This window comes from Manis pentadactyla, chromosome 13 (assembly GCF_030020395.1).
Source record: "Manis pentadactyla isolate mManPen7 chromosome 13, mManPen7.hap1, whole genome shotgun sequence".
NCBI classification, from domain to species: Eukaryota; Metazoa; Chordata; class Mammalia; order Pholidota; family Manidae; genus Manis; species Manis pentadactyla.
In genome coordinates, this window is record NC_080031.1 from 34,849,572 (window position 1) to 34,867,082 (window position 17,511).

General features: G+C 39.7%; 1 protein-coding gene across 1 annotated transcript in view; it reads left to right on the forward strand.

The window, feature by feature from the left end:
• Nucleotides 1-2,705: 2,705 nt before the first annotated feature.
• The window catches only part of RAB39A (RAB39A, member RAS oncogene family), a 51,830-nt gene continuing 37,024 nt past the window's right edge, over nucleotides 2,706-17,511 (forward strand). The window contains exon 1 of the mRNA XM_036902689.2: nucleotides 2,706-3,112. Coding sequence (XP_036758584.1) covers nucleotides 2,886-3,112 — 227 coding nt within the window. The 5' untranslated portion in view covers nucleotides 2,706-2,885. The remainder of the gene's footprint in view (nucleotides 3,113-17,511) is intronic.

The following is a 17,511-nucleotide window of genomic DNA, read 5'->3' on the forward strand; positions in this document are numbered from 1 at the left end:
TTGTCCTGGATGCTACCTATTAGATTATCCTTAGCTCTACATTCTGCTACCTTTAGACCAGTTCCATCTCTCCCCCTGTACACAGCACAATCTCTCAGCACCACAATCTGACTTGTCTCAGGAGCTAGAATAAATACTAAAGCCATTAACCAACCTGTAAAATATAGGAAAAGCTAATAAGTTCACTTTTGGACATTACAGAGAATATATTTTTGACACAAAAGGAAGCCATTGACCCATCCTTTTTCCAGGACTGCTAATACTCCATATACCCTTTCCAAAGTATTGGTCTGCTGCATGTTTCTGCCCCACCACCCATATCTTTTTGGCAGGAACACCTATTCCAAATTGGGCCAACTGGATTTTTTCCGTAGAGAAATGGAAATCAGTCTCTGTACGTGTCTGGATATCTAGCATGAAAACTGCAGCAACTATAGTCTTCCATAGAGACTAAGTAACAGAGAAAGCTAATTTGCAGAGAGATAAGAATTAAACAGATGTTAGAAGAAAGTAAATATGAGAGAGACAGAGACACGTGCTCACTGGTTCCTTTCCTGATTCCAATCCCTTTCTGAAATCAGCTGCACTCCTGCCTGTGGGTTCTTTTTGAAAAATCCTCTACATCCTTATGGTAAGTGCACTCATCTTTTTATATCACCCTAACTGGAGTTCGTCTCAAAGAACCCTAACCAACATAGATGTCTCAAGTCTGAAATATGTATCCAATATCTAACAGTGGAGGGAGGTAGTTGGAAATATAGGTCTGAAGACAGAGCAGAGGTTGGGAAGAGAACATACGGTTTGGGAACGGAGTAACTAAAAGTCACTGGAGTAGATGAGATCACCAGAAACAGCTCATAGTGGAAAAAAAAGGGGGGAGAGAGGATAAAGAGAAAAAGTGGATCACTTAAGAATTTCCATATTTAAAAAAATGGATCACAAACAGAAGAGTCAGTGAAGCAGGTTAAAATGAACAGGAAACTAGAAGTCAATGTTTTTGGAGAAGCCAAAAAATGAGAGTATTCAGGTTGTACTTACGAAAATACAACCATCAGTGACTTAAACAGGCGTTATTAGTCTCAAACAACAAGAGGACCAGAGGCGGTGCGACAGACCAACAAGTACATCGGAGACTCACGGTCCCCGTCTCTCTCCCACCGCCATTGTCAGCATCTAGCCTTTGTCTTTATGGTCCCAAGAGGAGTGTTACATCCTCTAGGTAGGAAGGAAAAGGAAAGGAGAAAAAGTGAAAGGCAGCAGGGGCTGCCAATCCCGTAACAGAAAAGCAAAAGCTTTACCAGAAGCCCTACTTATGTTTCATTGGTCAGAACTCTGTCACTTAGTCACCCCCGACCGGAGGGGAACTAGGAGAAAGAGGATGATGTAAGAGTTGGGTCAGCCAATCAACTTTCAGCGACAGGGTAGAATCCACAAAAATCTACAGGGAGGTCAAGAACGATAACTGAAGATAGATGATGGAGGTCAGGAAGCTTATTTGATGGTCCCTAGCAACCTTATCATAGCATTTTCAGGAGTATATTAGGCATGGAGAGGGCTGTTGAAGACTAGCTCGTGGGTGAGATATGAGAATAGATGGTTCTTTCCTAATGCTAGATAATGGAGGAAGCAAAAATCTAAAGGAGAAGCATAATGGAGAGATGTTTGGTTTTAGGGTTGTCGAGACTTGAGCATGTTTATACGCTGCTGAGTAGAAATAATTGGAGAGGGGTATTGAGGAATAAATGGTATGAAATAAAGATCAACTGTTGAGAAAAAGTAAAAAAAAGATGGGGGGGTCCTAGATTAAACACATCCTTGAAAGCTGTACCTCTTCCACCAAAACAAGAAAGTAAGTAAGCATGAATAATTGTGTAAGTTTAGATGTGGGCATGAAAAAAATAATCGCTGAAAATTCTAGTAAAACTACATTTTAAACTGTTCAAGTTTTAGAAGACAAATCTTGAATTCACTATTAGTTCTAAGAAAGACATGAGATCGCATCAGAATTCAGGACCACTTTGTGATTTTTCCTATTTAAGAATGGAGCTTTTATAAGCATCTCAACATTTAACTTTTTAAAAATTCTCCTTCTCCGTACTGGAGGGCCTGAGAGTACGGAGATGATACTGGGCATCTTTCTCACTCTTCGGTGGTACTGAAAGCAGTGAGAACGAGATGGCTGCGGCAAGAGCAACGGCCAAAGCCCTTGCTGGAAGAATCCAGAACTTCTATTTATTTCCAACCTGCTTTCAACTCCTTCACCTTAGAACGCCTCGGTGCTGGCGCTCAGCAAGGATAGAGAGCAGAAAGCCGCCAACTAGAATCTTCAGAAATCTGGGAAGTGACAGTGGCCATACAACTGCTCAAACCGATTAAATAAGAAATAACAGTAGCCCAGTTTAAGACCGCTGGACCTTCCAAAATCAGAGCGCGAAATCTGACGAGCTACGCATCTAAGAAGATTCTCACTTTTCATTGGCTGACCCTCCCGGAGTTGAGACCTTGCCTCATTCTCATTGGTTGATGCTGCTGTCAGTCCTTTCACCACACCCACCTTGCCGCCGGTGCCCAATGAGTTTTAGGGGGGAGTGATTTACGGTGGTCGGGGGCGGGAGTCAGCGCACAGCTAGCCTGTTTCCCCGTCCCCGGCGCAACGGGCCCGACCCGCCCCAAGCCCGAGGCCCCGCCTCCTGCCCGCAGGGCCCCGCCTCCCCCCTGGAGAGGGCGGGGGACCAGGCGGTGGCTACAACTGCAGGAATATGCTGGAAGCCGGCGGGCGGACGCCCCGGAGGTGCTGAAGGGACAGTTCCCGCCGCCGAACTTGCTCCGCGGCGGGAGGGCGCGGGCGGGTAGGGAGGCTCCCGTGCCCATTTGGCACGTGAGAGATGGAGACCATCTGGATCTACCAGTTCCGCCTCATCGTGATCGGGGACTCCACCGTAGGCAAGTCGTGCCTCCTGCACCGCTTCACCCAGGGCCGCTTTCCCGGGCTGCGCTCTCCCGCCTGCGACCCCACGGTCGGCGTGGACTTCTTCTCCCGCTTGCTGGAGATCGAGCCTGGCAAGAGGATCAAACTGCAGCTCTGGGACACAGCGGGACAGGAGCGGTTCAGGTAGGGACGCCGGGACCCCGGGGACACCAGGGACCGCGCCACCCCCTCGGTCCGCCCGGGCGCCTCTTTCCCAGCGCAGGCCACCCGGCCCTGGTCGGGAGAGGTTCTGGCCCTTCCCTCTCGAAAGTGCAAACAGTCCCTTCTCGCTTCCCCTTTGCCCCTCCTCTTCCAGAGACGACTTCCTCCTCCGCAATTTCTCACTTCTTTCTTCGGCGCCCATTTCCTGTGTCCCCTTTCTGTCTTTCCTTTTACCCCTGTCCCCCACTCTCTCTGAACCTGCATGTATTTTGATCCCCAACTCGTAGGCTCCCCCGCTGGCTTTCCCCGAACTCAGCGTCTCTCCCGGCGTACACCCTGATTTGGCCCGGGAGTGACCGAGCTGCTGCCCCTCTGTGCGGCCCGGGAGGACTGCCAATGCCAAGTAGGGCTCCCAGATTCCTGATTGATCCCTTTAATTTAAAGGCGAGTGGTGCTGCAGCCCAGGTTGCTGTATGAGCTCACTGCATATCGTTCAGAGGGAGATGGATGCGGTAATGGTTTAAACACCTCACAGCACCGAATGTGTTCATCAGAAATACCGGGCCGTGACCCGTGGGAACGTGTCTTGTACAGCAACTAGATGTGACATCAGGGACACTGGCACAGCTGAGAGTTTGGTTTGGTTTGGTTTGGTTTTTTTTAAGGGTTGAGTTGTCTTTAGAAGTTTGTCATTCGTGCTTTGGTGAAGAAAAGGGAGATATATACTGAGATTCGTCAGGAACTTTTACTTTATTTATAATGGATTCTTAACCGTTTCAGGGTGATAATCAGAAAATACATTTCTGAATGGAGGAGGGATCCAAATGCACAGCCTCATTCTAAATGTTCACTGAGACCCTGAAGGAAGGATTTCACAAAAGCTACTCACGTTATATAAAAACTTTTTTAAAAACCTAAGTGTAAATTGTATGCATTTCCTGTATATTCAAGACAGAACCAGATATAAAGCACGTTTTAAATTTCTAGAAAGGCACGTTTTATAGGGGAAAGTAGGGAATCTGATATATTGTAGTGGGGTTTTTTAAAGATAGCATTATCAGTTAGAACTCAGTTAAGCAATAATTTTGCCGTCTTCAGCAAGAACTCAGCTTCTGAAACTCAGTACTCCGTGAAGGGACTTCCCAAACATGGCTTCCCGTTGTCCCCAGCCAGCAGCCCATTCTGCATGAGGTCAGCTTATTTCTGTGAGAACGTTTCAACATTTAAGTTTTGGCTCCCATTCCCAGCTATGACACTGATTCATACAGATAGTAAATGAACTGCTTAGCTTGCTTATATCTTAGTTTTCTTACATATGAAGTAGAGAGATAGTTAAGGCCAGCCTTCAAAGAGGTATTAAAAGTTACTGTTTTGAATTGTACAATATCTAGAATTCCACGAAGAAAATTATTTCCTTTATAAGAAGCCTCCTTTAATTAAGTTTCAGACTTCTCATTCCACTTCTGTAAAATGAAGGAGTTATCATGATCTCTAAGATTCCCTCCAGTTTTTCCATGCTAAGTTTGACCGCAAATTCCTTCATTTGTAATCACAGAGATGAACCGTTAATATATTTCATAGTCAGAAAAAAAAGCATTTACTAATAGTTCTCACTGTGCCCTCTAAAGTGAGTATGATCAAAATATGTTCTTTATGGCTTAAATTTATAGTAACTACTGGGAATTGCAACTACAAGAAACGTAAGTAGTAAAATTGTACTGCATCTAATTCTTTCCTTATAAGTAGCTCCTCAATTTATTATAAGACAAAAAAGTAAAGGATAATTAATTTCTTAGATTTCAAAAAACTTCCTGCTAAATAGATAATTGTTTTTCATTGCCTTTAAGAAGAAGGCAAACAGTAATTCACTTTATGTATCTTATTGAAACCAGACAGAGACACTCATAATAATGCAAGGACATTTAAGGAATGTTTGCTGACAGTGAGTCATACTTTATTTTGTTTGGCTCTTCACCAAAGATATATTCATAAATACATACATATTTCAGAAGCTATCTCCAAATACTTGCTTTTCTCTCATTTGGCAGAATGTAACACCATAAAATTGCATTTAAAACAATCACTGTTCAATCATTCTATATCTTTCTTCAAGAAAATAAAGATATTTATTTTGAATAATAGCTATCCTTGCACTTTTTTTCGGCCTTTTTTTTAATTAAGGTATCATTGATATACACTCTTATGAAGGTTTCACATGAAAAACATGGAGGTTACTACATTCACCCATATTATCAAGTACCCCCCACATCCCATTGCAGTCACTGTCCATCAGTGTATTAAGATGCCACAGAGTCACTACTTGTCTTCTCTGTGCTACACTGTCTTCCTCGTGACGCCTGCCACACCATGTGTGCCAGTCATAATGCCCATCAATCCCATTCTCCGTCCCACTCACACTCTTCCACCCCTCCCCTTTGGTAATTGCTAGTCGCTTCTTGGAGTCTGAGTCTGCTGCTGTTTTGTTCCTTCGGCTTTTCTTCATTGTTATACTCCACAGATGAGGGAAATCATTTGGTACTTGTCTTTCTCCAACTGGCTTATTTCACTGAGCATAATACCCTCTAGCTCCATCCATGTTGTTGCAAATGGTAGGATTTGTATATTATGGCTGAATAATATTCCATTCTGTATATGAACTACATCCTCTTTATCCATTCATCTACTGATGGACACTTAGGTTGCTTCCATATCTTGGCTTTGTATATATAGTGCTGCAATAAACATAGGGGTGCATCTGTCTTTTTGAATCTGAGAACTTGTTTTCTTTGGGTAAATTCCTAGGGGTGGAATTCCCAGGTCAAATAATATTTCTATTTTTAGTTTTTTGAGGAAACTCCATACTGTTTTCCACAATGGTGGAACTAATTTACATTTCCACCAGCAGTGTAGGAGGGTTCCCCTTTCTCCATATTCTCACCAGCATTTCTTGTTCCTTGCCATTTGGATATTGGCCATCCTGACTGGTGTGAGGTGATATCTCATTGTGGTTTTAATTTGCATTTCTCTGATGATTAGTGTCTTTTCATGTGCTTGTTGGCCACCTGAATTTCTTCTTTGGAGAAGTGTCTTTTCAGATCCTCTGCCTATTTTTTAATTGGATTGTTTGCTTTTTGTTTGTTGAAGTGCATTAGCTCTTATTTATTTTGGCTTGTCAACCCCTTATCAGATATGTCATTTATGAATATATTTTCCCATACTGTAGGATGACTTTTGTTCTACCGATAGTGTCCTTTGCTGTACAGAAGCTTTTAAGTTTGATATAGTCCCACTTTTTCATTTTTTGCTTTTGTTTCCCTTGCCCAGGGAGATACATTCAAGAAGAAGTTGCACAATGTTTATGTTCAAGAGAGTTTTGCCTATGTTTTCATCTAAGAGTGTTACGGTTTCATGACTTACATTCAGGTCTTGGATCCATTTCGACTTTACTTTTGTGTATGGAGTTAGACAGTAATCCAGTTTCATTCTCTTACAGGTAGCTGTCCAGTTTTACCAACACCAGCTGCTGAAGAGGCTGTATGTTTTCCCATTGTATATCCATGGCTCCTTTATCGTATATTAATTGACCATATGTGCTTGGGTTAATATCTGGATTCTCTATTCTGTTCCACTGGTCTATGGGTCTTTTCTTCTACCAGTACCAAATTGTCTTGATTACTGTGGCTTTGTAGTAGAGCTTGAAGTTGGGAAGCAATATCCCCCCTGCTTTATTCTTCCTTCTCAGGATTGCTTTGACTATTCAGCATCTTTTGTGGTTCCATATGAATTTTAGAACTATTTATTCCAGTTCATTGAAAAATGCTGTTGGTATTTTGATAGGGATTGCATTGAATCTGTAAATTGCTTTAGGCAGGATGGCCATTTTGACAATATTAATTCTTCCTACCCAAGAGCATGGGATGAATTTCCATTTATTAGTGTCCTCTTTAATTTCTCTTAAGAGTGTCTTGTAGTTTTCAGGGTATAGGTCTTTCATTTCCTTGGTTAGGTTTATTCCTACGTATTTTATTCTTTTTGATGCAATTGTGAATAGAATTGTTTTCCTGATTTCTCTTGCTACTAGTTCATCTTTAGTGTATAGGAATGCAACAGATTTCTGTGTATTGATTTTGTATCCTGCAACTTTGCTGAATTCCAATATTAGTTCTCGTAGTTTTGGAGTGGATTCTTTAGGGTTTTTTATGTACAATATCATGTCATCTGAAAATAGGGACAGTTTGACTTCTTCTTTACCAATCTGGATGTCTTTTATTTCTTTGTGTTGTCTGATTGCCATGGTTAGGGTCTCCAGGACTATGTTGAATAGAAGCAGGGAGAGTGGGCCTCCTTGTCTTGTTCCTGACCTTAGAGGAAAAGCTTTCAGCTTCTCCGTGTTAAGTATGATACTGGCCGTGGGTTTGTCAAATAAGGCCTTTATTATGTTGAGGTACTTGCCCTTTATGCCCATTTTGTTGAGAGTTTTTATCATGAATGGATGTTGAATTTTGTCAGTGCTTTTCAGCATCTATGTCAATGATCATGTGGTTTTTTTGCTCCTTTTTGTTGATGTGGTGGATGATGTTAATGAGTTTTCGAATGTTGTACCATCCTTGCATCCCTGGGATGAATCCCACTTGATCATGGTGTATGATCATCTTGATGTATTTTTTATCTCAGTTTGCTAATATTTTGTCGAGTATTTTTGCATCTATTTTCATCAGGCATATTGGTTTTTAGTTTTCTTTTTTTGTGGTGTATTTGCCTGGTTTTGGTGTTGAAGTGGTGCTGGCTTCATAGAATGAGTTTGGAAGTATTCCATCCTCTTCTATTTTCTGGAAAACTTAAGGAGTAAATGGCTATTATGTCTTCTCTAAATGTCTGATAAAACTCAGCAGTGAATCCATCTGGTCCAGGTATTTGGTTCTTGTGTAGTGTTTTCATTACCAATTCAATTTCATTGCTGGTAATTGGTCTCTTTAGATTTTCTGTTTCTTTCTGGGTCAGTCTTGGAAGGTTGTATTTTTCTAGACAGGTGTCCATTTCTTTTAAGTTATCAAGTTTGTTAGCATATAGTTTTCCATAATATTCTCTAATAATTCTTTGTATTTCTGTGGTGACTGTCATAATTTTTCCTTTCTCATTTCTGATTTTGTTTGTGTGTGTAGATTCTCTTTTTTCCTTAATAAGTCTGGCTAGAGGTTTATCTATTTTGTTTATTTTCTCAAAGAACCAGCTCTTGCTTTCATTAGTTTTTTTTCTATTGTTTTAGTCTTCTCAATTTTCTTTCTTTCTTCTCTGATCTTTATTATGTCTCTCCTACTTACTTTGGGCCTCATTTGCTCTTCTCTTTCCAGTTTCAATAATTGTGAATTTAGACTATTCCTTTGGGATTGTTCTTCCTTCCTAAAATAGGCCTGGGTTGCTATATACTTTCCTCTTAGAACTCCCTTCTCTGCATCCCACAGAAGTTGAGGCATTTTGCTTTTTTTTCATTTGTCTCCATATATTGCTTGATATCTGTTTTTATTTGGTCACTGATCCATTGATTATTTAGGAGCATGTTGTTAAGCCTCCATGTGTTTGTGGGCCTTTTGTTTTCTTTGTACAATTTATTTCTAGTTTTATACCTTTGTGATCTGAGAAGTTGGTTGGTATGATTTCAATCTTTTTAAATTTACTGAGGTTCTTTTTGTGGCCTAGTATGTGGTCTATTCTGGGAAATGTTCTGTGTGCATTTGAGAAGAATGTGTATCCTGCTGCTTTTGGGTGTAGAGTTCTGTAGATGTCTATTAGGTCCATCTGTTCTAATGTGTTGTCCAGTGCCTCTGTGTCCTTACTTATTTACTGTCTGGTTGATCTGTCCTTTGGAGTGAGTCGTTTGTTGAAGTCTCCTAAAATGAATGCATTGCACTCTGTTTCCTCCTTTAATTCTGTGAGTATTTGTTTGACATATGTAGGTGCTCCTGTGTTGGGTGCATAGATATTTATAATGGTTATATCCTCTTGTTGGACTGACCCCTTTATCATTATGTAATGTCCTTCTTTGTCTCTTGTTACTTTCTTTGTTTTAAAGTCTATTTTGTCTGACACAAGTACTGCAACACCTGCTTTTTTCTCCCTATTGTTTGCATGAAATATCTTATTCCATCCCTTCACTTTTACTGTGTGTATGTCTTTGGGTTTGAAATGAGTCTCTTATAGGCAGCATGTAGATGGGTCTTGCTTTTTTATCCATTCTATAACTCTGTGTCTTTTGATTTGTGCTTGTAGTCTATTCACGTTTAGGGTGATTATCGATAGATATGTACTTATTGCCATTGCAGGCTTTAGATTTGTGGTTACCAAAGGTTCAAGGGCAGCTTCTTTACTATCTAACCATCTATCTGAACTCACTTATTTTGCTATTATACACACAGTCTGATGTTTCTTTATTTCTCTCCCTTCTTTTTCTTCCTTCTTCACTCTTTATATGACAGGTGTTTTATTCTGTACTCTTTGTGTTTCCATATTCAAGAGATTTTTGCCAACGTTATCCTCCAAGAGTTTTGTGGTATCTTGACTTACATTCAGGTCTTTTATCCATTTAGAGTTTACTTTTTTGTATGGAGTTAGACAGCAATCAGTTTCATTCTCTTACATGTAGTTGTCCAGTGTTGCCACCACCAACTGTTGAAGAGGCTGTCATTTCCCCATTGTATTTCCATCGTGTATTAATTGACCATATATGCTTGGGTTTATATCTGGGCCCTCTAGTCTCTTCCATTGATCTGTGGGTCTGTTCTTGTGCCAGTACCAAATTGTCTTGACTACTGTGGCTTTGTCGTAGAGCTTTAAGTCAGGGAGCGTAATCCCCCAGCCAGCTTTATTCTTCCTTCTCAGGATTGCTTAGGCTATTTGAGTCTTTTGTGGTTCCATATGAATTTTAGAAGTATTAGTTCTTGTTCTTTGAAGAATGCCATTGGTATTTTGATAAGAATTGCACTTAATCTGTAGATTGCTTTAGGCAGAATGACCATTTTGACAATATTAATTCTTCCTATCCATGAGTATGGGATGTATTTCCATTTATTGCTGTCTTCTTTAATTTCTCTCATGATTGTCTTGTACTTTTCAGGGTATAGGTCTTTCATCTCCTTGGTCAGGTTTACTCCTAGGTATTATATTCTTTCATGCAAGTATAAATGGAATTGTTTTCCTGATTTCTCTTTCTGCTAGTTCATCATTAGTATATAGGAGTGCAACAGATTTCTGAGTGTTGGTTTGTATCCTGCAACTTTGCTGAATTCACATAATATTTCTAGTAGTTTTGGGGTGGATTCTTTAGGATTTTTATGTACAATATCATGTCATCTGCAAACAGTGACAGTTTAACTTCTTCCTTACCAATCTGGATGCCTTTTATTTCTTTGTGTTGTCTGATTGCCGTGGCTAGGACCTCCAGTACTATTTTGAAAAAAGTGGGGAGAGTGCGCATCCTTGTCTTGTTCCTAATCTTAAAAGAAAAGTTTTCACCTTTTGCTGTTAAGTATAATGTTGGCTGTGGATTTGTCTTTGGCCTTCATTATTTGGAGGTTCTTTCCCTCTTGCTATTTTGTTGAGTTTTTACCATGAATGGACATTGAATTTTGTGGAATGCTTTTCAGCATCTGTTTGAGATGATCATACAATTTTTGTTCTTCTTTTTGTTGATGTGGTGTATGATGATGGATTTTCTAATATTGTACCATCCTTGCTTCCCTGGAATAAATACTACTTTATTGTGATGGGTGATCTTTCTGATGTATTTTTGAATATGGTTTCTTCATATTTTGTTGAGTATTTTTGCATCTATGTTCATCAGGGATATTGGTCTGTAATTGCCTTTTTTTTTGAGTGTGTGTGGTGTCTTGGCCTGGTTTTGGTATTAGAGTGATGCTGGCTCCATAGAATGATTTTTGAAGTATTCCCTCCTCTTCTACTTTTTGGAAAACTTTAAGGAGCATGGGTATTATGTCTTCTCTAAATGTTTGATAAAATTCAGTGGTGTGGACATACAATGGGGAAATGACAGCCACTTCAACAGCTGGTGTTGGCAAAACTGGATAGCTACATGCAATAGAATGAAACTGGATTATTGTTTAACCCCATACATAAAAGTAAACTCAAAATGGATTAAAGACTTGAATGTAAGTCATGAGACCGTAAAACTCTTAGAAGACAACATAGGCAAACTTCTCCTGAATATAAGCATGAGCAACTTCTTCCTGAATGCATCTCCTCGAGCAAGGGAAACAAAAGCAAAAATGAACTCATGGGACTGCATCAAACTAAAAAGTTTCTGTATGGTAAAGGACACCATCAGCAGAACAAAAAGGCATCCTGCAGTATGGGAGAATATAATTGTAAATGGCATATCTGACAAGGCATTAACATCCAAAATATATAAAGAACTTACATGCCTCAACACCCAAATAGCAAATAACCCGATTAACAAATGGGCAGAGGATATGAAGAGACAGTTCTCCAAAGAAGAAATTCAGATGGCCAACAGACACATGAAAAAATGCTCCACATCACTAATCATCAGGGAAATGCAAATTAAAACCACAGTGAGATATCACGTCACACCAATAAGGATGGCCAGCATCAAAAAGACTAAGAACAACAAATGCTGGCAAGGATGCACAGAAAGGGGAACCCTCCTACACTGCTGGTGGGAATGTAAGCTAGTTCAACCATTGTGGAAAGAAATATGGAGGTTCCTCAAAAAACTAAAAATAGAAATACCATTTGATCTGGGAACTCCTTAGAATTTACCCAAAGAATACAACTTCTCAGATTCAAAAAGACATATGCACCCCTATGTTTACCGCAGCACTTTTTACAATAGCCAAGATATGGAAGCAACCTAAGTGTCCGTCAGTAGATGAATGGATAAAGAAGAGGTGATACATATACACAATGGAATATTATTCAGCCATAAGAAAGAAAGAAATCCTACCTTTGCAAAAACATGAATGGAGCTGGAGGACATTATGCTCAGTGAAATAAGCCAGGTGGAGAAAAACAAATGCCAAACGATTTCCCTCATTTATGGAGTATAACAATGAAGCAAAACTGAAGGAACAAAATGGCAGCAGACTCAGAGACTCCAAGATTGAACTAGTGGTTACCAAAGGGGAGGGGTGTGGGAGGGTCAGTGGGGAGGGAGGGAGAAGGGGATTGAGGGGTCTTATGTTTAGTACACATGGTGTGGGGGATCATGGGAAGAACAGTGTAACACTGAGAAGGCAGATAGTAGATCTGTGGCATCTTGCTGCATTGATGGTCAGTGACTGCATTGGGGTATGGGTGGGGACTTGATAATAAGGGTAACTGTAGTAACCACATTGTTTTTTCATGTGAAACCTTCATAAGTGTGTATATCAATTGTACCTTAAAAATTTTTTTTTAGAAAGAAAAGAAAAAAAATTCAGTGGTGAAGCCATCTGGTCCAGGTTTTTCTTCATAGGTAGTTTTTGATTACCTATTCAATTTCATTACTGGTAATTGTTCTATTCAGATTCTCTGTTTCTTTCTGGGTCAACCTTGGAAAGTTGTATTTTTCTAGAAATTTGTGCATTTCTTCTAGATTATCCAGTCTGTTAACATATAATTTTTCATAGTATTCTGTAAAAATTCTTTGTATTTTGGTGGTGTCCATAGTGATTTTTCCTTTCTCATTTCTGATTCTGTTTATGTGTTGTAGACTCTCTTTTTTTCGTGATAAGTCTGGCTACAGGTTTATCTATTTTGTTTATTTTCTTGAAGAACCAGCTCCTGCTTTCATTGATTCTTTCTATTGTTTTATTTTTCTTGATTTTATTTCTGCTCTAATATAATGTCCCTCCTTCTACTGACTTTGGGCCTCATTTGTTCTTCTTTTTCTAGTTTCATTAATTGTTAGTTTAGACTGTTAATTGGGGTTATTATTATTTCCTGAGATAGGTCTGTATTGCAGTATACTTCCCTCTTGGTACCACCTTCACTGTGTCCCACAGATTTTTGTGGTGTCATTATTGTTTTCTTTCATCTCCATATATTGGTTGATCTCTGTTTTTATTTGGTCATTGATCCATTGGTTATTTAGGAGCATGTTTTTAAGCCTCCATGTGTTTGTGGGCTTTTTTGTTTTGTTTACATAATTTATTTCTAGTTTCATACCTTTGTGGTCTGAGAAGCTGGTTGGTACAATTTCAGTCCTTCTGAAATTACTGAGGCTCTTATTGTGGCCTAGTATATGATCTATTCTTGAAAATGTTCCATGTGCACTTGAGAAGAATGTGTATCCTGCTGCTTTTGGGTTTAGAGTTCTGTAGATGTCTATTAAGTCCATCTTTTGTAATATGTTGTTCAGTGCCTCTGTCTCCTTGCTTATTTTCTGTCTGTTTGACCTGTCCTTTGGAGTTAGTGGTGTGTTGAAGTCTCCTAAAATGATGGCATTCTATTTCCTCCTTTAATTCTGTCAGTATTTGTTTCACATATGTAGTTGTTCCTGTGTGGGGTGCATAGATATTTATAATGGTTCTATCTTATTGTTGGACTGACCCCTTTATCTTTATGTAATGTCCTTCTTTGATCCTATCACTTTCTTTTTTTGAAGTCTATTTTGTCTGATACGAGAGCTGAAACTCCGGCCTTTTACTCTCTATTAGTTGCATGAAATATCTTTTTCCATCCCTTCACTTTTAGTCTGTGTATGTCTTTGGGTTTGACATAAGTCTCTTGTAAGGAGCATATAGATGGGTCTTGTTTTTTTATCCACTCAGTGACTCTATGTCTTTTGATTAGTGCATTCAGTCCATTTACATTTAGGGTGATTATTGATAGATATGTACTGATTGCCATTGCAAGCTTTAGATTCATGGTTACCAAAGGTTCAAGGATAGCCTCTTTACTATCTAACAGTCTAACTTAGCTCACTTAGTATGCTATTTCAAACACAATCTAAAAGTTCTTTTTTTCCCCTCCTTTTCTTCCACCTCTATTCTTATATATTAGGTATCATATTCTCTACTCTTTGTGTATTCCTTGACTGACTTTGGGAGTAGTTGATTTAATTTTGCATTTGCTTAGTAATTAATTGGTCTAGTTCCTTTGCTGTGGTTTTATTTTCTCTGGTGACAGCTATTTAGCCCTAGGAACACTTCCATCTATAACAGTCCCTCCAAAGTACTGTGGAGATAATTTGTGGGAGGTAAAATCTTTCAAATTTTGCCTATCTGGAAATTGTTTAATCCCCCCCCCCATACAATTGAAATGCTAATCTTTCTTGGTAGAGTATTCTTAGTTCGAGGCCCTTCTATTTCATTTCATTAAATATATCATGCCACTCCCTACTGACCTGTATAGTTTCTGCTGAGAAGTCTGATATTAGCCTGATAGGTTTTCCTTTGTATGTAGTCTTTTTTCTCTCTCTGGCTGCTTTTAATACTCTGTTCTTATCCTTGATCTTTGCCATTTTAATCATCATATGTCTTGGTGTTGTCTTCCTGGGGTCCTTTGTGTTGGGAGATCTGTGCACCTCCATGGCCTGAGAGACTGTCTCCTTCCCCAGACTGGGGAAGTTTTCAGCAATTACTTCCTCAAAGACACTTTGTATCCCTTTTTCTCTCTCTTCTTCTTCTGTTATCCCTATAATGCAAATTTGTTCTGTTTCAATTGGTCACACAGTTCTCTCAATATTCTTTCATTTCTAGAGATCCTTTTTTTCTCTTTGTGCCTCAGCTTCTTTGTATTCTACTTCTCTGATTTCTATTTCATTTGCTGTCTCTTCTACTTCATCTAATCTGCTTTTAAATCCCTCCATTGTATGTTTCATATCAGGTACTGTATTTTTCAGTTTCCATCTCTTTCTTGAATTCCTCCCTGACTTTTGCATATTTTTCTGTAGCTCTGTGAGCATGTTTATGATTTTTATTTTGAGATCTCTTTCAGGAAGGTTGGTGAATTCAGTTTCTCTTGGCCCTTTTCCTGGTGTTTTTGGGATCTTGATTTGAACCAGTTTCCTTTGACGTTTTATATTCGTAGGTGGCACCCTCTAGTGCCCGTAAAGTCTATTCTTTGGAGCTGCTCAGTCCCTGGAGCAATGGCAGGGGTCGCAGGCAGGTGTCACTGGTGCCTGCTGGGAGGAAAGAGCTCTTTCCTGTTTCCCAGCTGTATTGCCTGCCTCCACTGCCAGGGCCACTGGACTGAGTGCGTAGGGAGGAGCCTCTGTGCTAAACACTTGTAGCTGCCATAGGTGTGGCTGACCTCTGGCTGGCCTAGTGCAGTGGTGGGGGCAGCAGGTTTGCAAACCAATGCCAGCCAGGAGGAAGGAGCAGCTGGCTGTGTATCGCCGTGGGAGGCCTCAGAGCTGTGTTGCCAGTCAGGGGGATGAGTACCTGGAACTCCTGAAAGTTCCCAAACTGCTCGGCTGAATACCCCGGGACAATTTTGTCCACCTGTCCTTTCTCCTGAGCAGCAAGCTCTGTGCAACCCTTGCCCCTTTAGCAGCTCTCTCGCTGTTGGGGAGTCTCTCAGAGTGCCTGCCTTTCTTTTGTCCCAGAGTGGCCGGTTGTGGGTACCTGTTCTCCACAAGTGCCTGGAATTGCATTCTTTCTGGACATTCTGCCTGTCTTAGCTTTCCACCCGCACTAATCTCCAGAGCATCATGTAATGTAGGTTCACGCTGCCAGGGCAGATATCCATGGCTGGGTGTTCAGCAGTCCCAGGCCTCCACCCCCTCCCTGCTCCATTTCTCTTCCTCCTGCCAGTGAGCTGGGGTCCAGGAAGGGCTTGGGTCCCACTGGATTTTGGCTTTGGCACTGTACCCTTTTCCATGACATCTGCTCTTTTCCCCAGGTGTAGGCAGTCTGTTGCAGCATTCTTTCCTCTTGCTCTTTCAAGATTAGTTGTATTTGCTATATTTTCATAATATGTTTGGTTTTAGGAGGAGGTTTGTGTCTCACTTCTCATGCTGCCATCTTTAAGCCCTCTTTTCTACCTTTTACCCTTGCACTTTTATTTCACAGAAAGCTACTATAGTTCAGGAAGCTATATTCTTGTATTAGTCATAATCATATCTTTAGGAATTTGTGGGAAATTTTATATTTGGAGATTTATGGTGATTAGATACAGACTAGCAATAAAGAACTTACTTTAGACATCTAAGGGTGTAGCTTGAAAGCATAAACAAATGTGTTACAAAATAACAAAATAGTGAGCTGACAAATATGACCATAATTAGCCTTAGTTTTCATCCCCCTCTCCCCACCCCTCACACCCTAGCCCCACCTCCTCCCCAGCAAGCTTTATTGAAATATAAAAGCCTTAGTGTTTAATGTTCAGATTAACATATGCTAATAGATAATAACTATTTGCAAAAGATAAAAAGAACAAAATCAAAGTGGAAAAGTTTACAAAAATAACATATATGTGAACATACAGTAAGTACCTTGGAGGTATTGTGTGTTAGGTTCCAAGAACCACTTCTATAAAGAAAATATCGCAATAAAGTAAGTCAAGTTAGTTTTTTGGCATTCCAGTGCATATAAAAGTTATAGTTACACTATAGTGTAGTCTGGTAAGTGTGCAATAATTATGTCTAAAAAATACAATGGATATACCTTAATTTAAAAATACTTTATTAGTCCTTGATGAACATAGATGCAGAAATACTGAACAAAATATTAGCAAGCCAAATTCAAAAAATACATCAAGAGGATCATACACCATGACCAAGTGGGATTCATCCCAGGGATGCAAGGATGGTACAACATTCGAAAATCCATCAACATCATCCACCACATCAACAAAAAGAAGGACAAAAACCACATGATCATCTCCATAGATGCTGAAAAAGCATTCGACAAAATTCAACATCCATTCATGATAAAAACTCTCAACAGAATGGGTATAGAGGGCAAGTACCTCAACATAATAAAGGCCATATGTGATAAACCCACAGCCAACGTCATACTTAACATGGAGAAGCTGAAAGCTTTTCCTCTGAGATCGGGAACAAGACAGGGATAACCACTCTCCCCACTGTTATTCAACATAGTACTAGAGGTCCTAGCCATGGCAATTAGACAAAACAAAGAAATACAAGGAATCCAGATTGGTAAAGAAGAAGTCAAACTGTCACTATATTGCAGATGACATGATATTATACATAAAAAGCCCTAAAGAATCCACTCCAAAACTACTAGAGCTAATATCAGAATTCAGCAAAGTTGCAGGATACAAAATTAATACACAGAAATCTGTGGCTTTCCTATACACAAACAATGAACTAACAGAAAGAGAAATCAGGAAGACAATTCCATTCACAATCACATCAAAAAGAATAAAATACCTAGGAATAAACCTAACCAAAAAAGTGA